General features: G+C 38.9%; 1 protein-coding gene across 5 annotated transcripts in view; it reads right to left on the bottom strand.

The window, feature by feature from the left end:
• The window catches only part of LOC100349682 (OX-2 membrane glycoprotein), a 107312-nt gene that overhangs the window by 8391 nt on the left and 71475 nt on the right, over positions 1 to 27446 (bottom strand). For 2 of the 5 annotated variants that reach the window (XR_016232433.1, XM_089330799.1), the window contains exons 1-3: positions 16193 to 16340; positions 5084 to 5422; positions 3726 to 4019 (exon numbers count right to left, since the gene is read on the bottom strand). Coding sequence is in view for 4 of the 5 variants with exons in the window: in XM_089330799.1 (XP_089186925.1) it covers positions 3726 to 4019; positions 5084 to 5422; positions 16193 to 16250 (691 nt within the window). In the remaining variant the exon portion in view is untranslated. Of the gene's footprint in view, positions 1 to 3725; positions 4020 to 5083; positions 5423 to 15483; positions 15930 to 16192; positions 16341 to 26007; positions 26018 to 27446 lie in introns of those variants that run through there. The other 3 variants (XM_089330802.1, XM_089330801.1, XM_089330800.1) reach the window with 3 other exon arrangements.

Genomic DNA, 27446 nt, shown 5'->3' with positions numbered 1-27446 from the left:
TCCTTTATTCCAGAGACAGCTTAATTCTGAAATTGATGAGATGTTCTAGGCTGACTTGAGATGGTGTTTAGTCTACATCTAGATTGTGTTAGACTGTTCATGCCAGTACTCTTCTAAAACAGGAAATGTCTCTGTAACTCATTGGATTCAACATCATTGATGATTAGTGATGCTTTTTCTTGACTGATATGACTAAACTATCAGAAATTTTATCTGTCTCATTAGTTCCCAAAATACAGATTAACAAATAGCATCATACTAAAGTGGATTTATTTAGTATTCTCACCCCACTCACCTCCCATGGAAATTTCAGAAAGATATCAGACTGGGAATTAGATGTCCTGTAGTTACTGCAAGCTGTGTCAACAAATGGGATCCTGGAAAAGTCATTAGCTTGTGCTTTCACATAGGTTCAGCATGGAAAGAAAAGGGTACACAGACATACTCTAATCTTCTTTAATTTGTAGTGAACTACTTGCCTTCTCAACGTATATCTTAAAGGAAATGCTTAACTCTACCTCATTACATAGTCTATGATTTGAAGTGTTGCTTTGTGAATAGCAGACACAGTGTGATTAGTATTAGCTAGCTTGCTCATCTGACCTTGCTGTTAGCTTGATTCACAGAAAATGCTTATTATAACTCCAACAGAGAATGCTTCTAATCTCTTTGCTGTACACTCTAACTGTGAATTTCCTCGTGTGTCCTTTAGATAAGTAAATTCTGATTTGCCCAAGTGATTCATGTCAGCCCATCAGGGCATACTTACTACTAAAATTTGTCCAGCTGTGAGAGCCGGCGCCGTGGCTCAATAGGCTAATCCTCCACCTTGCGGCGCCGGCACACCGGGTTCTAGTCCCGGTCGGGGCGCCGGATTCTGTCCCGGTTGCCCCTCTTCCAGGCCAGCTCTCTGCTATGGCCAGGGAGTGCAGTGGAAGATGGCCCAGGTGCTTGGGCCCTGCACCCCATGGGAGACCAGGAAAAGCACCTGGATCCTGGCTCCTGCCATCGGATCAGCACGGTGCGCCGGCTGCAGCGGCGGCCATTGGAGGGTGAACCAACGGCAAAGGAAGACCTTTCTCTCTCTGTCTCTCTCTCTCACTGTCCACTCTGCCTATTAAAAATAAAAAATAAAATAAAATAAAATTTGTCCAGCTGTGGTCATGCAGCTTGTCATGTGAAGTGGGAGGGACACAAAAGTCCCAGGGCTGTTACACTGGATGTTTCATGGGAATTCACCAGTGTGACTGGAAGAAGGGAAAGGGAGATGCTATTATATAACTCATTTTTTAAAAAAATTTATTTGACAGGTAGAGTTATAGACAGTGAGAGAGAGAGACAGAGAGAAAGGTCTTCCTTCCGTTGGTTCACTCTGCAAATGATCACCACGGCCGGCGCTGCGTGAAGCAGCGTGATCTGAAGCCAGGAGCCAGGTGCTTCCTCCTGGTCTCCCATGCAGGTGCAGGGGCCCAAGCACTTGGGCCATCCTCCACAGCCTTCCAAGGCCGCAGCAGAGAGCTGGACTGGAAGAGAAGAAGCCGGGACTAGAACCTGGCACCCATATGGAATGCCGGTGCTGCAGGCGGAAGATTAGCCAAGTGAGCCACAGCCTGTTACTCATTTTGTCTTCTGACAGCCCACCATTTGAAAAGGCTAAGGCCTTAACAGAGGAGGAAACTTTTAAATGGAAACACATACATGTTTTCTTTAACTTCCTGGTGCTTGAAATGTAGCCCATTAATTTGAAGCAGCATCCAGAAATAAAGACCAAGGCATGACACCGGACATGTCTTTGATTACAAGGCTCAAAGAAATAATGAATAATATGAAGAAAGAGCAGAAATGAGAACTCTATAGGCTGAGTGGTTTGCAGTTCCACGGCAACCCAGGGCAACTTTTTTTTTCCCAACAGAGATATTTGAGATTATACATTCTTAAAAATGGCCTTCAAAATTAATGACATTTTTCTCTGAAACAGAAGTTGAGAGAACTGGTTTCTGTATAACTGCAGTAAATGAAAAAATAGAATTCTGCAGGTAGAAAAAAATGATTCTAGAGAAAACTAGGAATGTAGACAAAGAAATAAAATGCAACAAAAAGGGTAAATATAAATGATTATTTTCATAAACCACATCAATTGAATGCAACAATAATATATTGTGGTATTTCAATATGAGTATATACTGCGGCTAGTGTCATGGCTCACTTGACTAATCCTCCACCTGCGGCACTGGCATCCCATATGGGCGCCGAGTTCTAGTTCTGGTTGCTCCTCTTCCAGTCCAGTCTCTGCTGTGGCCCAGGAGGGCAGTGGAGGATGGCCCAAGTCCTTGGGCTCCTGCACCCACATGCTAGCACCTGGCTCCTGGCTTCAGATCGGCACAGTGCTGGCCTTGGCGGCCATTTGGGGAGTGAACTAATGGAAGGAAGACCTTTGTCTCGTCTCTCCCTCTCACTGTCTATAACTCTACCTGTCAAATAAAAAATGAGTATATACAAAGAATCGGCATGCACAAAAACAACAGCAAAAAGATCAGGAGCCGATGTAAGACCATTGCATTGTCCAGGGAGTAATGAGAGTATAAAATATGTTAGACTTTAATAAGTCAGAGAACTATATTAGGACCCACCACTAAAAGTAATGTATATTTCCCCCACAATTAATAGGTAGGCAAAATGAAGTAAAAATAAATAGGGGCTGGTGCTGTGGTGTAGCAGATAAAGCAGCCGCCTGCAGTGCTGGCATCTCCTTTGGGTGCTGGTTCAAGACCTGGCTGCTCCACTTCTGATCCAGCTCTCTGCTGTGGCCTGGGAAAGCGGTAGAAGATGGCTCAAGTCCTTGGGCCCTTACAACCATGTGGGAAACCTGGAAGAAGCTTCTGGCTCCTGGCTTTGGATTGGCGTGGCTCCGGCTGTTGTGGCCAATTGGGGAGTGAACCATGGGATGGAAGACCTCTCTCTCTCTGCCTCTCCTCTCTCTATGTGTAACTCTGCCTTTCAAATAAATAAATAAATCTTTGAAAATAAATAAATAAATAGTTAACCTCAAAGAATCAAGAAAAGATAAAGGAACACTAAACAGATAAAATAATAGAAAATGAATCAAAATTTGGTGGATTAAAAGCCCAAATATCAGCTTTATAGCAAATATACAGAGACTAAAACTCGAATGTTAAAAGATTATTAAGTGGAATATAAGAAAATTATTGGAATATTTCTTTTTGGCTTCTACTTGTAGAATTTTTCTGTAAAGAAAACATCTCCTGTTTAATTATGGTTACGATCCAGAAGAAATACAGCTGACCAAGCTTGGAAAAAGGAGAGCAAGGAGAAGTGGGTAGCTAAGAGAGACTTTCTGTGGTGGATGACCAAGAAGCAAGTTTATCCATGCTGTTGAAGATTGAGGAGGGAAGTGGCAAAGAATAAAACTACTGGGAGGAAAGGGGTGGGGGAAAGCTGACTATGGAATAAATGATTCCAATCTTCAGTGTTCATGGCAAAAATGTAGTGAGAAGCACAAACAAAAAGATCAATTCAAAATCTCCATCGGAAAACAGTTGCCCCAGGGAACACAACTCCAATAGTGTCCATCTTCATTATCTGAACCTTTCAACCTATTACACTGATCCACAAGTTCAAAAACAGGTAATTACATAAGTCCTTCTGTTGGTGAATTTTAAAGGGAGATGCCTATTTCCCCGGTTGACATATTCCGTTCTACTTACATTCTTGTCCTACTGACAGAGGAACAATAATTTCTTCCTTCTTTAAAGGGTGATCTAGGTGCACAATCAGATGTTGGAGTCCTAAGGACCTCAGAGTCTCCAAGGAGACAATGCACGTCTTAGTGACAGTCACCGTGCCATTGGCATTCAGAACAAGCTGCTCCTCTGGTGGTTTAACGAGGGCTTGTGATGGGAAAAGAGCGATTTGAGGAGCAGGTTTTCCCACAGCTGAGTACAGAACATTAAGAAAACCTTCGGGATTCAGCTGGAGCTCTGTTCTTAATGCGGATACAGCTGAGGCAAGAAAGGAGAAACAGAAATTAAACATAGAAGTACCTCCCACCACATTCCTATGTTAGAGACTAGACTTGCCTAAACTGCTACTTGAAGTCGAAATGTTGAAAACATACCCCCTGGGATACCTCTCATTGCTTGTTACAAAACTCCCAGTATCATTTCCCATACCCACAGACAGGCCCTCCAAATTGAGGTAAACAGTTGGCGTCTCAACTTTCATGGAATCTTAGCAAGATATAAACTCCCAATACCTTAAATTTATAGCAACAGAATAAGGGAGACTGTGACACTGTCACTAGCCCTTAAACATTTTGTCAGTCTGAAGCCTGGGAAATCTTTCTTCTCTTAGAGACTTAAACTCCTCTCTTTCTCCTTCTCTACCATCTCTTTTTCTTTTCCTCTCTTTTCCCAATTCTCTAGTGAGAAAATTCTGATGCTCTTTGTGAATTTTACACACTGGATGAAAGCCAGTGCAGCATAGCTATGTGAGAGGTTGAGGATCTGGTGTTGTGGTGTAGCGGGTAAAGCCTCCACCTGCGACACCAGCATCCCATATGGGTGACAGTTCAGATCCTGGTTGTTCCATTTCTCATCCAGCCCCTGCTAATGTGTCTGGGAAAGCAGCAGAGGATTGCACAAGTCCTTGGGCCCCTAAACCCACATGGGAGACCTGGAAGGAGTTCCTGACTCCTGGCTTTGGACTGGCCCAGTTGCAGCCATCACAGCTATTTGGAGAGTGAATTAGCAGATGGAAGACCTCTCCTCTGTGTCTCTCCGTCTCTCTCTCTGTAACTATGCCTTTCAAATAAATACTTTTTTTTTTTTAATGAGTTGATTGAAAATCTAAAAGGCGATGCCTGGTTTTATAGTGAAAATGAGCTAATCACATAAGCATTGTTGGCTTCCACCTTTGCCTTCTGCATAACAAAATATGTGGCCTCTCTGACATCTATTAGTCTTTTCCTCAGTATAACATTCTTTCCCTGTTCACCAGCCTTAAAAGACCGCAACCCCATGATTTCTGCCCCAGTAATTTGAGCCTACAGAAAACACTGATATACTTAAAATGTGAAGGCAGATTTGTCCTTCATGGCTGCCGTGTGGAAACACTTTAAACAAACATTTGTAGCAGGCTTCGTCTTCAAATGTCACTTCAAGAATAGTTATGAATGAGGAACTGGGTTCGATGCTCTTGCAACGCAGCCTATCTGTGTATGGCGGAAGGATCTTCTCTCCATTTTTACTGCTGTAAGTGGCAATATTTTGTGGCAAAGAATCTTGGATCTTCTGCCAGGTAATTTGCACAACATCTGCTACCGTTGTTAAATTGCAGAAAATAGTCACATTTCCTCCCAAAACAGCCATCTCGTTATTTTTATGCTTTATCCTATGTGAAGAATCTGAAAATAAAATCCAATATTAAACAAGCATTTATGCTAGCCTGCTTTACCCATATCACAGTACTCATCTCCATGAATTAAAATTATCATTTTATTTGCCTCCCTTGCTCACTAGGAAATTAACTCCTCTATCTCTTCACCACTGAATTCCTTGTTTCTAAATGTATTTCTGGCATGTATTACCTAAGCAATAAATATTTATTGAGCGCAAAAATTTAGAAACCATTTAAGCAATATACAATAAGCATTGTTAGCTTTCTAAAAAAAACGTTTTAGTTAACAGATCACAGGATAAGAATACCATTAACTGATCTGAACAGGGAAGGGTGTGGTGGTTATGGTCATATAACTCAAACATATGAGCAGAATAAGATTTATCCTGAGATCTCTATCAGAAACACTGATTTTTCTCAATCCTTTGCTCCAGTGTGTTTAGATTGGTAGGATACTTCAATTTCTGTGTTGGTTGAGACACAAATTGTTAATTTTTCACAGATACCACCTGGTAGCAGAACAGGGCATGTGGTTAGGTTAGTCTCTAATATGAAGTTAAAGTGGAATTTTAAATTTTTCTCCCATGAGAAAGAAGAGTTTTGTAAAATGTGTCTATTAAGTGCAGTGTGTGTGTGTGTGTGTGTGTTCAAAGTGCCACTGATTACAAAAATTAAAATTAAAAGAAAAGAAAGAACACAATTTACCAATATTCCTTCCTGCAATGAAAGGATGATTTAATAATATTTAAATTGATCAATTTAAACTACCATATTAAGGAAAAAATGATTAAAATAACACGATTATTTAATAGATTCAGAAAAAATCATTTGATAAATGATTTCATGAAAAGATAGTAGCAAACTAGGATTATGAGAGAATTTCCTTTACATAATAAAAGGAAACTACAATAACTCCTCGGCTAACATTACATGCAATTGTCATTGCTTCTCCATTGAGCTCAGAAACAAGACAGAGATTTCTACTGCTTCATCCCTTTCTCTACAACTCCTGACTAGAAATCCTGGCTAGGCTAATTAGCTATAAAAAAGAAATGGAATGAATAAAGATTGGAAGGGATTAAAGTAGAATTTTTTTCCAGATGACATGATTGAGTACAGAGTGAATTACAAAACTCTATGGACAAACTGTTAGAATTCAGAAGTCAATTCAGTAAGACCCTGGATCCAAAATAAATGTCAAGATTGTCAGTTTTAGCTTCAACATGTAAGAGCTTAGAAGTTAGGGCCAGTGTTGTGGTGAAATGGGTTGAGCTGCCACCTACAAAGCTGGCAACTTATGTGGACACTGGTTCAATTCTTGACTGCTTCACTTCCAATCCAGCTCCCTGATAATGCACCTAGGAAAGCAACAGAGGGTGGCCCAAGTACTTGGGCCCCTGCACCCATGTGGGACACCTGGATGAAGCTCCTGACTCCTGGCTTTGGCCTGGCCCCACCCCTGCTGTTGAGGCCATTTGGGGAGTGAATCAGCAGATGGCAGATCTCTCTACCTCTCTGTCCCTCTCTTTCTCTGTATCTCTGCCTTTCAAATAAATAAAATAAATCTTTTTTATAAAAAAAAGAACTTGAAAGTTAATCCACCCATAATAACATAAAAAAAAGCTGAACAAGCTAAAAAGATCTTATCATGAACTCCTCAGAGAATTGAAGGCAAAGGGCAAATCACCACCCTGAAATGTGGAGCAAAAGTAAGTACAGAGAAGGAGCGCTGAGATGAGCTCATTTAGAGTATGTAAGGAAAAGGCACACAGATCAGAGGAGGCAAGATACGGACTCACAGCCAAAATGAAGAATATATTCACAGAGATAAATGACCAACTGCTAGCCTGCACACAGACTGAACACGTGGCAGAAGACCCAGCCCTCAAGAGGTTGGGCTTTTTATATCTCAGGTGGGCTAGTGGTCTGGAGGGGAGGTGGGAGGCGAGAGACGGAGGTGAGTTTCTCCACATAGGTTTGGCACCTGGTTTTCCAACCTGGAAAAGAATGCAGAGGGTAGGGTGGGGAACAAAACAGTGTGTGAGATCCAGTAGATTTCCTTGAAAGAATGCAGGGATTTGGAATAAATTTGGGGACCTCCAAGGATGCAGGGGTAAAAGGTAAATTCCTGGCAAGGAGCTAGAATGACTCAGGCTTATGTACTTTTCCCATCAGAGTAAAAGCCACTGGAGTCAAAAAATGATAGGAACATATCAATGGTAATTTTGATGAATTGTCAGAAACTGAGCATCAAGGGACTTGAGAGTGACAAATTCTCCAGGGCAATAATCTTAGGGAGGCCATATCTGTGGGTCTCACCTCTCAGATCCTTGTCAAATGAATAGCCAAGAAAAATCACCTTGTATCTTTGGAAAAGGAAGGGAAAAATTAACCATTCTGACATGGTTACCAGAGCATTTTCCACTTAAAAAAATACCCATTCTTACGGAAAAAAGACATTTTACCAGAACCTGATCTCACATTGTTGGAAACACAATAACAACTCCAGTTCCTTCTAGTTCTCCTGTCTTAACTAAAAGGGCTGAGGAAAAGGGAAAAAAAGGGAAGAATATGGCTCATGGTCACAGCTGAGATACACAGGTCCACTTACGAAAGAATTAAACCTAAGATTTTAGAAAACTTCCCATCCACAATCCCTTCCCACCATATCAACAGAGCTCCTGTAGAACAGCAGTGGATTACAGCCAAAATAGTTACAAAGTTCAGAGTTCAGACTCTGATTAATAAGGAATTTTGGGGGAAATACAGAGACAACAGGGCAGAGAAAAACAAAGAAACTATAGAGATGTGAAGACCTTGATGCCAAAAGCTATGGTAAACAGTAAACACAACTCAAATTCTAGCCAGATTAACACAAAACTCACAGTAATGCTCTACCTTGGTTGCTACTACCTAATTTATCATATCTGTCTTTTGACAAAAAATGAGTAGGCATGCAAAAACAGGGGCCACTGTTGTGCTGCAGTGTGTTGGGTGCTGCTTGTGACACCAACAACCCATATCAGAGCTTTGGTTAGAGTTCCAGCTGTTCTGCTTCCAATCCAGCTCCCTGCTGATGCATCTGGGAAAGCAGTAAAGGATGACCCAAGTACTGGGATCTCTGACACCCATGTGGAAGATTCAGATGGAGTTCCTGGTTCCTGGTTTCTGCCTGACCCAGAGCTAATTGTTCCAGCCATTTGGTAAGTAAATCAGCAGATGAAATATTCTCTCTCACTCTCACTCCTCTCTCTATGACTCTTTCAAATATAATATAATATATATATATTTAACAAAAAGGCACAAAAAGAGGCTAACATTGTGGTGCAGTAGGCTAAGCCTCTGCCGTGACATTGGCATCCGTATGAGCACCAATTTGAGTCCCAGCTGCTCTACTACCAATCCAGTTCCCTACTAACGCACCTGGGAAAGCAGTGAAAGATGACCCAAGTGCTTGAGCCACTGCTACCCACCATGGGAGGCCCAAATGAAGCTCCAGGATCCTGGCTTTGGCCTGGCACAGCCCTGACCATTGGGGCCATTTGGGGAGTGAGCCAGGAGATGGAAGATCTCTTTCTATCTCTCCCTCACTCTTTCTTTCAAGCAAATAAATAAATCTTTTTTTTTTAAGTGAATAAAAAGGGGGCCGGCACCATGGCTCACTTGGTTAATCCTCCACCTGCAGTGCCGACATCCCATATGGGCGCCAGGTTCTAGTCCCAGTTGCTCCTCTTCCAGTCCAGCTCTCTGCTGTGGCCCGGGAGTGCAGTGGATGATGGCCAAGTGCTTGGGCCCCTGCACCCGCATGGGAGACCAGGAGGAAGCACCTGGCTCCTGTCTTTGGATCGGTACAGTGCCGGCATAGCAGCCATTTGGGGAGTGAACCAACAGAAGGAAGACCTTTCTCTCTGTCTCTCTCACTGTCTATAATTCTACCTGTCAAATAAAAAAAAAAAGTGAGTAAAAAGATAATCTGAAGAGACAAGGGGAAAATCTAAAGCAGCCTAGGATAAAACACAGATTTTTGATTTCCAGGCAAAGAATTTAAAGTAATTTTGATTAATGTATTAAGGATCTAAGTAGAGAATATAGACGTCATGCCAGAGCACATGGAAAATGCAAGCAGAGATAAAAACTGTGAAAAAATAAAAATAAAATGGGACAATTAATAATAACAACATAACAGATTGAAGAATGCTTCTGATGGGCTTATGAATACATTGGACATTGCCAAGGAAAGAATGAATGTCTGGAAAATAGCCTCAAAAATCTATTTCAGGTTCTTGCCTTTTACTTAGAGAAGAATTCTAAGTACAGGCTTAAACATGATGTGCAGTGTGATAAGGTTAATGGAGAAAGTGAGAAAACTACACAGGGACATGGGGGCTTTATTAAGGGAGAGTGGACCAGGAAGGGGAAAGTGGGACCTCCAGGGGTCCACCAGGAGAGAGAGGGAGCAATCAAGAGCATAAAAAGGAGGTCCCCTTCCCCTTCCCCAGGCTTCTTATTCATGTCCAAAAGGGAAGTAGTTACATGGTACTGCTCCCAGGTCCCAGATAAAGGGAGGTTCAACTTGGGGAGAGGCCATCTGATTAATGATAGGATTACATGGGGGCAGGCTAGATGTGGCCTCCAGTTTATGAACTTTATCTCCCTGATCTTTCCCATTTTATTATAACAATAAGAAACAGAAAGATAAATATGGCATTGTTGCACATATACAAAGCTTCTACAACAGTAAAATTAATAGATACAAGTAGTGAAATAGTATACATCAAGGACTAGGCAGATGGAGAAATAGAGTGTATAATATCTCAGTCAAATAATATAATAAGCACCAGAGATCAACTGTGCAATATTGCAGCTACAGTCAATAAAAATGCATTATACAATTAAAACTTTGTAAGAGGGCATATTTGATTTTAAGTGTTCTTACCACAACAAAATAAAATAGAAAGGAGTTACCAAGTCACAAAAGACATGGATAAACCTTAAATACATATTTTTGAGCAAAAGAAGGCAGTCATATATTGTACTATTCCAATTCTGGAAAGCATAAACTATAGAGATAATAAGAAAGATTACTGGTAGCCAGGAGTTCAGGGGGAAGAGGTAGAGTGGAATAGGTGAGGCACAGGGGATTTTTAGGAGAATAAACTGTTTTGTATGCTGCAATAGTAGATAACTGATACTACGCATTTGTCAAAGTGTATGGTGCTGTACATCACAGAGAGTGAACCTTGATGTGTACAACCTCTTTTTTTATTATTATTATTTTTTTTGACAGGCAGAGTGGACAGTGAGAGAGAGAGACAGAAAGGTCTTCCTTTTTGCCATTGGTTCACCCTCCAATGGCCGCCGCGGCTGGCACGCTGCGGCCGGCGCACTGCGCTGATCCGATGGCAGGAGCCAGGTACTTCTCCTGGTCTCCCATGGGGTGCAGGGCCCAAGCACTTGGGCCATCCTCCACTGCACTCCCTGGCCACAGCAGAGAGCTGGCCTGGAAGAGGGGCAACCGGGACAGAACCGGTGCCCCGACTGGGACTAGAACCCGGTGTGCCGGCGCCGCAAGGCGGAGGATTAGCCTGGTGAGCTGCGGCGCCGGCCGTGTACAACCTCTTAAAGCATGATTTAGGAAAGTGGGAATTCCAAGAAGGCAGGCTGAAACCTCAAAATCTAACTGTGTGACAAATGTCTCCTATGTAAACATAAGCATGTATAGTATATACACTTGATATAATGTGATAAAAATAGCTTTTTACCCCTCTGAATTTCCTCCTGAAAACTCATACCTAGTGTAATCATGAAAAAAAATCAAATTCTGATAACTAGTAATCCTATAAAACTCGACTTTTCAAAATAAGCAAAATCATCAAAATATAGGAAACTCTGAGGAACTGATACTTGACAAATAATTTTAATGAGGGGACCTAAGGAGACATGGCAAATAATTGTATCCTGGATTGAATTGAGGCGTAGAATAAAAAAGACACTAAGGACAGCATTGTGGTGCAGCAAGTAAAACCACTGCCTGCAACACCCACATCCCATGTAAGTCCCAGCTGCTCCATTTCAGATCCATCTCCCTGATAATGTGCCTGGGAAAGCAGAAGATGGCCCAGGTGCTTGGGCTTCTACCACCTAGGCTCCTGGCTCCGTTGTGAACATTTGGGGAGTGGACCAGCAGATGGAAGATCCCTGTGTGTGTGTGTGTGTGTGTGTCTCCCTCTCCAACTCTACCTTTCAAATAAATGTCTTCAAAAAAAGGAAGAAAGAAAAAGGAAATTCAGTAAAAACTAAAGACTTGTGAATTAACTATGATCTCCTGCTAAGAACAATGTATCAAATTTGACTTATTAATTTTAACAAATGTCATGCTAATGTAATTTTCTGTTAATTTCAGAAAAAACTGGGTAACAGAGCATAAAGGAACTATGTAGTAGTTTCTCAGTTTTTCTGTACAACTAAAACTATTCTAAAAAATAAAATCAAATATCTTTCCATATATGTGTAATAAGCAAGTAGAAAATAAGCACTGGAAAACAGCATTTACAATAGCTCATCCCTCCATAAAAAGAAAAAAATACATAGCAATAAATTCAATGGAAGATATACAAGACCTCCCCAATAAAATCTGCACATTATTTCTGAGAAAATCAAAGACTCACATAAATGAAGGATATACCATATTCATAGATAGGAAAGAAATTGTAATGATATTAATTCTCTCCAAGTTAATTTTTGGATTCAAGGAAAGCCTAATAAAATTCAAGCAAGCTTTTAAATTTTTAATTCTGAAAATTTATAAATTGATTTTAAAAAATCAAAAGAACAAATTGTAAATTTACAATTCAGATACCAAATTAAATTAATAGAATGCAATATTGATTCAGGCATAATATAGAGTGTTAGAAACAGAAACACATCTGACACAGATGACAAATGGCATAGATTGCATAGGATTGGAAAAAAAGGTGATCTTTTCAATAAAAGATTCTGGGTCAATGAAATGCCTATGTGGAAAAATTATATGTTATATATTGACCCCCACCTAAGACCAGGACAGAAGTCCATTTCAAATGCATTAAATATCTAGATGTTAAAGGAAAAATAAACTTTTAAAATAAAGCATTGTAGAACATCTACCTAACAGCAATGGGCAATGATTTCTTAAATAAGGAACACATTAGCAGTTATTTAATGGTTTATTCCTTTCTAAGTAATATGAAATAATGAAAAGTGAAAATGTGGCCTACTTTAAGACTTAATAACTCCAGTTATTCAAAAGATACATCCTTAGAAATAAGAAGGCAACCCACATTTTGAGAGGATATTTGCTATACATATATATGACAAAGGACTTGTATCCTAATATACAAATTTTGATATAATTTCACAAATAGATAAGGGCAGACAATTCAATAGAAATTTGAGCTAAATATTTGAATAGTAACAACACAAAAGAGAATATCCAAATGATTGATAAAAATATTTAAAGTGCTCAATTTGGTCGTGAAAGAAATGCAGATTTAAACAAGGACAGCATAATGACTGAAATAAAAGACAGACAATCCCAATTTTGGTGAAGACCTGTAGAAAACATAACTCACATACACTGCTGATGGGAAGGTAAATTCTTTCAATTACTTGGGGAAAATTTTTAGTTGTATCTTAAGCTGAACATAGGTATACCCTGTGATCCTCAAATCTCCTAGGCATATGTCTCAAAGAAATGTTCTCCAAGAAACATGAATTAAGGTGTTCATAGTGGCACATTTTTAATAACCAAAACCAAGAAATTACCCAAATGCAAATAACCAGTAGAAATAATAAATAAATGTTGATATTATACAATGGACTATAAAGAAATTTTTACCTTCTGTATTAAAAGTGAACTAATTCAATGCTGAGATGCTACTATTTTAAATCTTTCAAATGACAAATATTCGAAAGTTTAACATTCAGTAGATGAGCAGTGATATTTAATGAACTAGGTCTACTCTCAACAGAATGGATACGTTTCACCAATACATTGTTGAATAAAACAGCAGCAGATGACTAGATGCTAAATGATTGCATTTATTTTAAGGCAAGTTAGCAACAGATAAAATACATCTGTAGTGGAAGAAGCTAGAGGTCCTCTTAGGAGAGGACCATGAAAGGAAAGGCGCCCGAATAAGTTCTGGGGCGCGGCTATTGTCCTGTCCCTACCTGTGCTGGATACATTCACATGATCGTGATGAAAAACTGCATAATTACCATCTGCTTACTTCCCTGTATGTCTGTTTTATTTAAATTCAAAGGAAAATAAAGACTTAATGTAACTTGATCCACATAGCTCATATTGTGTTCTTTGATTTTTAATCACTGCTCCACACTTTAGTGCTCATATTGTAAGCACGTGATTTTTCCAAATATCCTTGGTCCATATTATTCACACAGCAATATGGAATATGTAATACATGTAATAGGTCTTCTTATAAACAGTACTTCATTTGTGAGCAAAAGCTCTGTGATGACATCTTGCCTGGCTGATTTCTAGGAGTATATTATTGCAGCAACCCATTACCTTTCTAAGTCTTAGAGTTTTTAATCTGAAACAATGGTCTTAATGGTATCTGACTCACAGGATATCATATAAAATAAGAATATGTAGAAGTACTGCTATTTAACTGTTGAAATCTTTACTTAATGCATACTAAACTGATCCTCTGTAAAAAAAAAAAAAAAAGAAAGAAAGAAAGAAAGAAAGAAATTATCAACTCCCAATTTGACTCTCACTGGGATTAAACATGACAATAGGTCTGATCTGATTTCATCATCATTTAAAAAAAAATCATCTATTATTTTTCACTTTATGTTTCTGTGTGAGAGCAAACTGTTGAAATCCTCACTTAATGTATACTAAGCTGATCTTCTGTATATTAAGATAATCGAAAATGAATCTTGATGTGAATTGAAGGGGAGAGGGAGTGGGAAAGGGGAGGGTAGTGGGTGGGAGGGACGGTATGTGGGGGAAGCCATTGTAATCCATAAATCGTACTTTGGAAATTTATATTCATTAAATAAAAGTTAAAAAAAAAACACACTCACAAAAAACTTGTACATGAAAAAAAAATTTCTAACATTCATTAAAAGTATGGAAAAAGATTCTTGATGTTAAAAAAAAAAATAGAACTTAGCAGTTTACTGGGATATGTTCCTTAGATGGAAAAAAAATAATGTTTTGAGAGTGCAAAATTCAGAATTAAATCTTTTAGTATGAATCTAAAAAAAAAAAAAGTACTGCTATTTATAAATCACCATAGATGTTTTAGTTACTGTAGGCAATGTGATCTCTTCCCTTAGGGAACAATAAAATGATACAGTGGGGCTTCAAAAATCCCATTGGCAAATATGTGTTATGAAAATTATGCATGGGTTTCAAAAATTTTTTGCACCAAAGAACCTTCTAATTCTACTTCCCACCAACTTTTTGAAGTATCCTCATACATAAGTAAAGTCAAAATAGCAACACAAAAAAAGGCAACAGTCAAGCTCTCACTATTCTCAAAACAGTTTCTCTAGATGTTCTTATCACATCCTTGCCTAACTATTTGTTCTTATGTTTGTCTCCTTCTTTAGGTTCTGAGCTACTTGATGACAGAACCAGTCTTGCTCATGGTACATTTTAGATGGTGAAGTAAATTGTGAAGAAATAACAGGGACACACTGGTTTCCTCTACCTTCCTCCTGTCCTCTGTCATCCATCAATAGCTTCGGGTGAATCACCTAACAGTTCAGGAGCTAACTCATTGTAGGAAAAACTCCTGAACCAGAAGTTAGAATAATGGTTTTTTTCTTCTTTGGAAACTACCTTGACTTTTTCCTTTCCTGAATTCCTTAGAACACTTATTGCATTTACTATGAATCAGAATAATTCTAAATTAATTCAAGTTAAATACTTCCATCAAATAATTTTAAATCACCAGAAGATAGTAAGACTAAACATTTGTTAAAACCTTAATACATCTCAGTACTAACAATAAGCAAACCCACAAAGTAAATGACTAACAAATGAAAACTTACCTGCCTGACTTGACATTGCAAAAGTCAAGAACTTGTTAATGGCCATAAAAACCTCAAAACAAACCAAACTCAAAATCAAAAGGTAGGCCGGCGCCGTGGCTCACTAGGCTAATCCTCCGCCTAGCGGCGCCGGCACACGGGTTCTAGTCCCGGTTGGGGCGCCGGATTCTGTCCCGGTTGCCCCTCTTCCAGGCCAGCTCTCTGCTGTGGCCAGGGAGTGCAGCGGAGGATGGCCCAGGTGCTTGGGCCCTGCACCCCATGGGAGACCAGGAAAAGCACCTGGCTCCTGGCTCCTGCCATGGGATCAGCGCGGTGCTGAACCAACGGCAAAGGAAGACCTTTCTCTCTGTCTCTCTCTCTCACTGTAAATATGCTGCAGGAATATGTCTACAGGAAACAGTACAAAGCATATTAGCAAAAGATCCTCTTGCCTCTAGCTGGTTTATGGCTTCCAGATTGAAACACTTATGCATACTTTAGAGGCAGTGTTTATTTCCTTTCTTTCATTATCTGTTTATATAGCCATTATTTCAAATATTCTCAAATATTTGCTAACTACGTAATAGGATAGCTACATGATTAGCACACAGGCCCATACGAAATACCCCAAGGACCTGTATTTATAAAAGTAAGCAGCCTACAGCCTGGTATTTCTTTTTAATCCTTGGTTTCCAGCTAGCTGCTTTTGAGAGAAAAAGTAAACAATTACCTTGTGCCCAGACGGGAAGCATGAAGAGGTAGAGAATGTGATAGAGTGGGAAGCCCATGGAATTAGATGGCAAAATCTTCACTAACACTAGAAGTATTTTTTTTTTCAAACTGAAAAAGGAACTCTATATCATAAAAATTCCGCCAAGAATGTTACTCATTAACCAACTTCTTTGCCTAACCTGCCTGGCAAAGTATTCTGGTGCTTTGTGAAGATATTTTTCTGTGGCCAGAGTATCTTTCATGCAGGAGCTCTGAAAACTTAATTGCTGATTTGGAAAATTTAATTACCTCCTTTTTGAAGCTGTTACTAAGCCTTTCCTAATGTTTATGTTCTGTTGTCTATGATATCACAGACAAAAAAACTTGTTTATACACAGTGATTGAGATCAACGGAAAAGACTGCTTTCTGTTGAGGCATGCTACATTTCCGAAAAAAAAAAAATTCTTGGTATCTAAATGCCTATAATTCCGCCCCCCCCAAATCAAACAGCTGGGGTAAAAAAATTAAAAATTGACTTTTCTGTAATGTCTTTAACACTTTCAAATTAAGTATTATTCAGTTATTAAAACGAAAAGAAAGCACACAGAGGTCATTGTCCTTTCTTATAAACTCTCCTCTCTGTACACTACTTTATGAAGAGGGAAAGCATTCTTTGCCAGTGTTTTTGATTTCCCCTTTTCTCCTTAAATTCCAACCCAGCCAACTATTCATTGGCCTTTTATGCACATCAATTCACACCAGCTTATCCATAATGTCTTCCTCCTGCTGGTGTCCTGGAAAAGCTGTGCTCACTCACTATCAGTTCACAGCACATTTTAAGCCAAACAGTCCATTTGGAAATGAGTTTTTTCTCAAGCACTTTTCTTATGGCTGTGATAATGATTGTTTTTGGGACTGCATCTTCTCTCTTTCAAGTTAGGGGCAGTGGTCTTTATCCAGAAACTCTTATAACTATAGTTAATCAGTCAAATCAATGAAGAGTGGGAGGACTGTAACTAGGGCTAGGACCCTGGACAGATACTGTCCTCAAGGAGAACAGATAATCTCAGCTTCTGCAGAATGAAATCGGTAGGAATCTCTATTTCATACACACACACTTACTACTCAGTCCCCTCCCCCTATAGTCAATATATACACACCCACACAACGGAAATATTCTTTGTAATGAGCCTTCTCTTTTTTGTTTCGGTCTCTTATCAGTCCCTATAAAAATTATCTTACCCTTTCATGACTTCTCCCCCCTATTTTCTGTTTCAGAGGTTACAGAAGTCTCTGAGGTCATGGATGGGCAGCCACACCCTACCCTACACTTCATTTACAAATATCTGTCTTTTTTGTTGTTCCAGGTGTTGGAGATATTTCTTCCTTTTCCTCTGTTAACACAAACCTTCCTTCTATCCATATTGTAGCAACTAAGCCCACTCTTAAGGCCTACTGTCCACTTGACAGCTTTTGGGCTAATAAGGTCAAGCTAACTCAGTTCCCAAAGGGAACTTGAATGAAATTGAATCCATGAGTCTATTACTTCTGAAGTGGGGAACCAACCCTGAAGCAGAGGGAGGGCTCATTCATTGCGAATAAGGAAGTATTTGGGTCCGACAGCTTCTGGATTGATAAGTAACATTGATACTACGTTGAGGAGCAGAGAATGAGGTAAAGACCCAACCCAGGATCATTTCCTGTGAGTAATGTAGATACGAACACAGGAGTTATAACTAAAAAAAATCCATTGGATCCCAGCCATATTTAAAGAATTAAAGGGAAGTATGGCAATGATGTGACTCTTTGAATGGAATATAAAATTAACATCCAACTATTCACTGCTTATAAGAAACTCACCTTAGTTTTAAGAATAAGCATATGTTGAAAGAAATGGAAAACGATATATCACGCAAATGATAACCAAAAGAGAACAGGGGTAGCAATCCTCATATGAGACTAAATAGATTGCAAAAAAGTATAACAAGATTTAGAGAAGTTAATCATATAGTGAAAAAGTGATAAATTAAACAGGAGGATGTAACAACGGTAAATATCAATGTGTCTGATACTCACCACCTAAATACATAAAGCAAATATTGACAGATCTGAAGGGAGAAATAAACATCAATACAGTAACAATACCAGACCTCAAAACCATGTTCAACAGTGTATAGATTGTCCAGACAGAAAATCAGTAAAACATAGCAGAAATGAACAATGTAGAATAAATTTACCTAATAGATATATGTAGAACATTCCAGCCAACAGTGGCAGAGTATACCTTCTTTTCAAGTGCACCCAGAACATTCTCCAGAAAAAAGCATTTGTTAGGCTACAAAACGAGTCTGAAAAAATTTAGGAAGGTTGAAATCACATAAAGTATCTGTATTTGTTCATGTCTCATTACTGCAATCAAATACCCGAGGCAAGCTAACTTTATAAAGATAAGAGGCATATGTAGCTCTCAGTTCTGGAGATTGAATTATCTTTGCATACCTGGGATAAATCCCACCTCCAGTAAAATCTACTAAGAATGAAAAAAAGAATTAACATCAATTATTCTCAAACTCTTGCAAAAACTGAAGAGGAGGAAACACTTCCAAATTCAATTTACAAGGCCAGCATTAACCTGATGACAAAGCCAGATGAGAACAATATAAGAGAAAAATATAACCAATATCCCTGAATAACATAAGCAAAATTTTTTAACATGATATTAACAAAATTACCAAATCAAGTTCAGTAACACATTAAGAGAATCATCTACCATAATCACCAAAGTGCTGGGTACAGATCAACTTATACAAATCAGCATCATTTCTATACAGTAACAGCAAACCATATGAAAAAGAAACCAAAAAAAAAATTCCATTTTATCACAACCACAACAAAACTACTTAGGAATAAATTTAACCAAGTAAGTGAATGGCCAATGTGCAAAAGCTATAAAATATTGATGAAAATTGAAGAAGACACACAAAAAATGGAAAGGTATCCTAAGTTAATAGAGTAGAATTATTATTGTTAAAATGGCCTTATTTCCCAAAGCAATCTTTAGATTCATTGCCATCCTTTTAAAAATTCTAAAAACATGTTTTTTTAAAAAAAGCAAAAGCAAACATAAAATTTATGTGGAACCACCAGTGACCCCCCAAAAAAAATCCACAAGTGGACTATTAGAGGTAATAATGAATTTGCAAGGCTATAACATACAAGATCAACATAGAAAAATCAGTCATACTTATATACACCAACAATGAATAACAAGAAAAATGAAATTAAGACATCAAGTCCATTGTGATAGCATCAAAAATAATTAAGTGCCTGAGAATATACTTAACCAAACAAGGACAAGGCTATTGAGGCCATTTGTTGATTTATTTTTATTTATTCTTAATTTTTAAAAAAGATTTATTTATTGATTTATTTATTTGAAAGTTAGAGTGACAGAAAGAGAGAGGAATTTTTGTATCTGCTGGTTCACTTTCCAAAAAGCTGCAAGAGCCGGGGCTGGGCCAGGCTGAAGCCAGGGGACAGGAACTGCACCCTGGTTTTCCACACAGGTGGCAGGAACTTGAGACATCCATCATTCACTGCCTTCCAGGCACATCAGCAAAGAGCTGAATTGGAAGTGGGGAGCTGGATTGGATGCAGAATAACTGGCACTAGAATTGGCACTCTTGATATGGGAAGTGAGCATCCCAAAAAGTGGTTTAATCCACTGTACCACAAAGCCCAGCCCTGTTTTTAATTTTGCTCATATTTTTAATTTTAACCGATCAGAAAGTTGTACATATTTTTGGGGTACCATATTGTGTTTATATATATATATATACATATATATACACACACACATTGTGTGATGTTCACATTAGGGTAAATGCATCTATCTCCTCAAACATTTATCATTTTGTGCTGATATTTGTTTTCTTTTTTTTTTTTTTTTGAGATTTATTTATTTTACTTGAAGAAGCATAGTACAGACAGAGAGAGGGAGAGAAAGAGAAAGGTCTTCCATCCACTGGTTCACTTCCTAAGTGGCCATAATGGCTGGAGTTGGGCCAATCTGAAGCCAGGAGCCAGGAGCTTCTTCCAGGATTCCCACATGAGTGTAGGAGCCCAAGGACTTGGGCCATCTTCTACTGCTTTCCTAGGCCATCAATGGGGAGCTGATCAGAAGTGGAATAGCTGGGACTTGATCCAACGCCCATGTGGTAGGCTGGTGCTGCGGGGGGATACTTCTGTCCACAGTGCTGGCTCCTTTCTAATTTTATTTATTGTGTTTTTTTGCAACTGAAATTTTCATTTTTTAAAAAAGATTATTTATTTGGAAAGCAGAGTTGCAGAGAGACAGGGAAAGATACAAAGAGAGATCTTCCATTCACTGGTTTACTTCCTACAAGGCTGCAATGGCCAGGGCTATGCCAGACTGAAGCCAGGAGCTTCATTGGGGTCTCCCATGTGAGTGCAGGGCCACCTTCTGCTGCTTTCCCAGGCCATAGCAGGGAACTGGATAGGAAGTGAAGCAGCCAGCATTCGAATCAGTGTCCATATGGGATGCCAGCACTGCAGGCAGGATCTTTACCTGCTACACCACAGCTCCAGCCCCTGAAATTTCCATTCCAATACCACCTATTTTATTCAGCAACCTTTTATTTCATTGTCTCAAGCTTCTATATTTTTCTATTGTCTCAATTATGTTCACAATTATTTGCTGAAATATTTCTATGCTGACAGTGTTAAAATTCTTTTTGCATAACTCCAACATCTGCAACATTGTGAGATTTGTGCCTTTTTTTCAAATTTATTCATTTGAAAGGCATTTTAAAAATATTTACTTATTTTCACTTTCATTTAAAAAGCAATTAGAGGAGAGAGTGAGAGATACAGAGAGAGAAAGAGAGAGAAAGAGAGAGTTAAAATCTACTGATTTACTCCCCAAACGCCTGCAGTATCTGGGACTGGGTGAAGCTAAAGCCAGAACCAGGAATACAATCCAGAACTACCATGTAGGTGAAAGAAATCCAATCATTTGAGCATCAATACTGTCTCCAGTATCTACATTTATAAGAAGCTAGAGCCAAGAGCCAGAACCAGATACTCTGATAGAGTTTGTGAACATCTTACCAGGATAAATGTCCACTCCAGATCAATGTCTTTTTGTATGCTCACATTGAGATCTTCTTGGTTATGGGTATGATGAGTTATTTTCAACTGACAGCTGGATATTGTACAAATTGTAATATTGTAGAGCTTATTGAAATTCTGGGTTTTATCAGGCATCCTCTGACACGGCTCTGTCTGAAGAAGTGAGGGCACCATCCTTTCACTGACAAGTTAAGATGAAAGTTTGAGTTCTCTACTTATTCTTCCTTGACACACAGCAGGGGAAGATGTGACTTCTTATTGTTACGTAGGACTGATACCTGGCTGAATGTTGTACCTTGGTGCCAGCTGCAATGAATGTCTTTGAATATCCTGAATATATCACAGTATTGCACAAAATCCTGTGTATATCTGCCTTGAGCTGTCAAATCTGCTAAAATACCATTGCCTCATTTATGTCAATTCTCTATTAAATCTCATGAAAAAAAAAAAAGCTCACTGTTTCCTTACATGACTGATTACCGTTTGTCCATACAACACAAAGGATACTACTTGTTCATATACAAGTAAACTTCTTGGGAAAAGAAACCATGCATCATTTATTTCTGTATTCCTCAAAGTTCTTATGTATACAGAAATAATGCAAAAAAAGATGATTTTTTTTTTCTCAGAGACCCCCATTTGTTTTCCAAACACATACACTCAGCCAGTAACTAGTTATCTTCATAAGGCTCAAATCCTGATTTCTCTGAAAACCCTTTGTTGATCATCTCAGCCAAAAGAGATCATGAACTTGCTTATCGGGAACAGTCATAGTGCATGAACTAAACCACTCTTTTTTCACTGTGGCCTTTTTCATGCCAAAATAATTCTGAAGGGATAGGAATTAAGCAAGCTTTTTTAAAACTGGAAGTAAGCATTTTTTTTTAAAGATTTTATTTATTTATTTGAGAGAGTTACAGAGAGGCAGAAACAGAGAGAGAGGGAGGTCTTCTGTCCATTGGTTCATTCCTCAAATGGCCACAGCTGGGCCAATCCAAAGTCAGGAGCCAGGAGCTTCTTCCCAGTCTCCCACATGGGTGCAGGGGCCCAAGGAGTTGGGCCATCTTCCACTGCTTTCTCAGGCCATAGCAGAGAGCTGGATTGGAAGAAGAGCAACTGCGAATTGAACTGGAGCCCATATGGGATGGCGGTGCTTCAGGCAGAGGATTAACCTACTGCACCATGGCGCTGGCCCCCAGTAAACAGGTTTAAATATTCATTAAATTTCGTAACCATAAAAGGAGGACTTCACTTAAAAATGAAAGAAGAAATCACACACAGAAAAACATCAGGTTTTAGCATATAAAAAATTTTAATTCAATAATGGTGACTTTTAATTTTAAAACTTACAGTCAAATTAAAGGCAAATAACAGATGAGAAGAAATTACTCACGGTAGATATAACTGAAATAAACCATGGTTATCTGTTCACATTCCACTGAATTCCAGGTATCAGAGAAGAGAGGAGAAGGGAGTAATACCTGCTCCTTGTAGTCACAGGAGTAAATTGAAAGTGAGACTGGAGAAAAAGATGAAACAGAGAATTGGAAAATAAAAGTAAATAAAAACAACTCTAAAGTAAATATCAATGATTCTTCTCAGAAGCATAGACGTTGTTTCATTTGCTGTTCCAATTCCAGTTTGAATAGAAGATATGTATACAATCCTTATGTTTGTATCTAAACGAATTACTCAGAAGCAATCTCAACTTTCATTTCCTTAAACCATTTTCAAGTGGAAGTATAAAGAGGAGTCACGCCTGCCAAATAATTATCTGGATTTCAAAATCAGTAAAAATTTCTCCCAAAATATTTTATGATGAAAGTAGAAATGTGAAAATTGACTTTATAGGAATGTCACTAATTTCAACTAAATATTCTTTTCATATTATAGTTAGAAAAAACTAAATATTATTCCTAAAAATTTCTTCACATCTGACCTCTTGCCTATCTGTTTCGATTTTTCTTCAGCACACCCAGAATAGCCATTCCTTTCATTCCTAATCTTGCAGTCTTCGCTATTTCAAAATCTTTGGCATCCGGGAAATTCCTTCCTGTTAGCGTTCTGGGGAAAGTGTCCATTGGCTTTTGCTGGAAACCCACCTTTCCAAAACTTTAAATTAACGTAAAGAGTACAGTTTCTGGGTTGTTTGTTTTTTTTTTTTTTTTCTTCAACCTTTGCTGATTTTTTTTTTTTTTTCGTAAACACAGACTCCAGGCTTCATAATTCTTAAACACACAGGGAAAATGACGTTCAATTCCATCAGCCAATAAAGACAGAGATTATGAGCCTATGGCCAATGGGTGCAGTCTGGGGGCGGCACTTAGAGCAATTAACTGTCAGTGAGGCTGCGGTTGGTCTTAGATGTTCTGGAGCGAACAAAACCGCTGCTCTCCACATCTTGTGTCCGTACCAGGATACTGTTCCTAAGAGTATTGGATGGTGAGCCCTCCTCTAGTTTCTCTTTCTGAAAGTTGACCTTTCCCACTGGAATTTTCTCTTTCAACCTCTCTACCCCTCTTAGAGCAATCGAGAGCTTTCCCAAAGGTCAACCAGCCCCTCCGTTTGAATGTCCACCCCTGAGCTCCTGCCCTTCGTCCATTATCCTTTTACCCTCTTTCCAAATTATTCACCAGCATGAAGGGGGCACTGAAAAAGAAAAGTCTAGAGGGAAGCACAGGGTGCAACGAGCGTCCTCTGGCGTCTGCAGAGGACACTGAACTGGAGGAAGGACTCTGCTGAGCAGAGCGGTCTTAGGAGAGCAATGGGTCTAAGGAGACCCCCAGCCTCCAGAGTCAGTGTAATAGGTACAGACGATTGAGTATGAGCTTTGCCGTCCGTGAAGACTCATGGGACCCCACAGTGTCCTCTTTAGGATACTTTCATGACTGATTTCTTGAACATGCAGTGATTAAAAGGGGCAAAACAGCTCGCCGTTTTCAGAGACAAGCTGAATTCGTGTAACTTCCATTCCACTGGACAGTTTCTCAGAGCTCGCGGACTGATTACTGGGGCACCTGCACGCTGTTTTTGACAAGAAAGTTAATAATTACTGCCATACACAGAATTGAGAAACTAGTAACTAATTGATAAGCTGATGCACAGAACCTGTGTGGTAAAATACCATTTCCTTAATGATATTTGGACTCATGTTATTTAAAAAAAAAAAAAAGATTTATTTATTTATTTGAAAGGCAGAGTTACAGAGAGGCAGAGGCAGAGAGAGAGAGAGGTGTTGCATCTGCTGGTTCACTCCCTGAATGGCCAAAACAGCCAGAGCTAAGCCAATCCAAAGCCAGGAGCCTGGAGCTTCCTCCAGGTCTCCCATATGGGTACAGGGGCCTATCTTCCATTAATTTCCTAGGTGCATTAGTAGAGAGCTGGATTGGAACTTGAGCAGGCGGGACTTGAACCAGTGCCCATATGGAATGCCAGCACTGCAGGTAGTGACCACAGCATCAGCCCCTGGAGTCATAGTCTTATTCAAAGCTGTCAACAGTCAATTTAAAATGAAAAATTTTGATTGTATTGAAAACTTGTTTATTCCCACTGCTACTTTTTTTTCCCTCATACCTTTAAAACATTAAAACTGGAGTGTTTAAGCATTTGCGAGCCAATTTAAGATGAGATCTCTTCTTAGGTAAAGATTCATTTGAGGATTTTGGACTAGAGGTTGAGGAAGTCAATCTGAATATTTAGCACATATTCTTAGTTGTTCTGTACTTGATCTGTTTATCCCATATTTTTGTTTGTTTGTTTGTTTTTTAGAGTGGTAACTTCTTGATGTACCCTTGTATGGTTTAGCAAACAATAGATTCCTTAACAACATTAAATTCTGGAAACATGTAAGACTATGCAACCATTCTTTTTTTGGCCAAGTCAGTATGCTCCAGCATGTTTAGTCCTGGATTAATAGTGGGCAAGGTAAGAGTTGGCATTACAATGTGATGTATTTTCCTCAATAGTTTGTTGTTAACTAACGCAAGTATTATTGCTCAATCAGAACACTCTTTCCAAATAGCACCGATGTCTCCTAAAGTAGTTCCTCTTTAGGATCATTGAGCTGATCCTCTGAGGGTAGCACTGAGCCAGAAGCGTCATTAAAATCCTCCAAATGATTTTTTGTGTAGCCAAGTTTGACAATCTCTGTCTTAACTCACAGTTGAGCTTGTTCTGCTCTCTCACTCATTTTACTACCAAGATCTCCAGATCTACTAGCTCTACATAAGTGAAGATGAAGTTAAGGAGCTTGGAAATCCTTTGAGGAATCTAGGACAGGGTCTGAAACTGCCAGCCTGGGCTCATTCTCACCTCATGCTGGCCTAATGCTCATAGCTAAGGCTTGTTGTTCTCCTCTTGGGTGTAAACAATCGCACAGATTATCACCATCACCATGTAAACCATGACACAAGCAAGGTAAAACCAAGGTCACAATGTAACCCATATACCAACAAACAGTCCCTACACTCCGCTAAATGAGTGGCTGCTGTTTCCGTACATGTTTCAGCTTTATCTTAGCTCTAGCCTACTCTCCCTATATAGGTAAGATTTATCCAGATGGCCAACCAAAGAGTCGTCCTGGCTTTCTGACAGCACTCAATCTAGAGTGAACCCTCCCTTGATTAGAGCCTCTCCAAAGTTACCCAGCCAAAGTCCAGGTCCTATAATAGATTCTTTAGAACATCCTTTGTTCTGAGACAACCCATCCTCCTCATGATGAGTAGTTTTTCTCACTGCAACAAATATACAGGAAGTCGGAAGTACCCAGAAGGGAGAGGCATCCTTGATTTTGCCAGACTTTGAGATATTAGAATTAAAGGAGAAATATGTGTGTGTGTGTTTAAATAGAAAGTCAAGAAAAAAAATCTTACTTTCCTTTAATCCTCTCTGAGTTTTGCAGACAGACGTGGAGTCAGATTCAGACTCACTGTGAGATACAAGAAGATGAGTACTGATAATGCCATTAGTTTCAATTCCAATCCTAATAATAGAAGAAATACTGGCTCATGGCTGGAGCTGTTCAGAGTTTTGTTTTTGAATAATGCTGAAGATCTCCCTGAAATCATCCTAATATTGTCCTTGATCTGCACCATCGGAGGTAAATATCACCCTTCCTTTGAGTTTAGTCCATAGATTTATCTTATAAATGCTAACATATAGAATTAAGGAGAACAGCAACACTAAGAGATTAGAATTTTTTTTCCCTAAATTCATACCTTTGTCCCAATATTTTCAACAAAAGGTAGCAAACAATAATCTTCCTGAGAGAAGTCCTGAAGAATCTGATTCCCTCTTTGTTTACTTCCTTTGATTCAAAGTGTTCACATCTTATTTGCTAGGTCAAGCAAATAAGATTAGGTCAAGCAAATAAGATTAAGTCACATCTTATTTGCTAGGTAAAGCAAATGATTAAAATGATGAGGATAACTGAAACAAATAAGCAGACAAACAAGGGTGGGGATAGGAGATCTCATGCGTTTTATGCAAATAACAAATTATTCTTAAGTCTTATGGTAAGAAAAGAACATTGTAGAAACAAAAAGAAAATATTGGCTTTGCCTTGATTAGCACTTGACTGAGCACATTCTTTGACCTCTGTATTACAAAGTGGAAGAAATTAAAGGAAAGGAACTGTTGCAAATTTTATTGCACTTTGACAATAATAAAGTTTAATATTTACCATGGGCTTTTGATGTGTAGGTGGTTACTGTTTTTTTTCTTTCTTAAAGCAAATAACCCTAACTAGTTTCTCATTGTTCCTCGCCTTGAAAGAACCTCTTATTGTAGGATTGCTAAGTCTTTGATTCATGGATTTACAAATGCTACTGTAAATATTCCAGTAGTAACCCAAGAAGCAATGATTGTTAGCAGTGTTTATTAAGACTGCAAGGCAAGGCAATATACATCCCAGGAAAGGGAAAGCAGGAACCTGGTACATCAACAATCACACACATTCTACTTAGCTATGGGGGTGGGTTTGAATGATAGGAAATTAGCAATGAAACAGTATTTCACTGTCTTTTATATTAAGAAATTACATTACATTAAAAGTTCTACAAATGTGATATTTAATTACCTTTCCATAACAACATGTTTTTTCTAGCATTTTTAAACCTGCACT

Source organism: Oryctolagus cuniculus, chromosome 4 (assembly GCF_051225735.1).
Source record: "Oryctolagus cuniculus isolate XC-2025 breed Fujian yellow rabbit chromosome 4, ASM5122573v1, whole genome shotgun sequence".
NCBI lineage: Eukaryota > Metazoa > Chordata > Mammalia > Lagomorpha > Leporidae > Oryctolagus > Oryctolagus cuniculus.
Note: the sequence above shows the minus strand (reverse complement) of the source record. Positions and strands in the feature narration are given on the sequence as shown.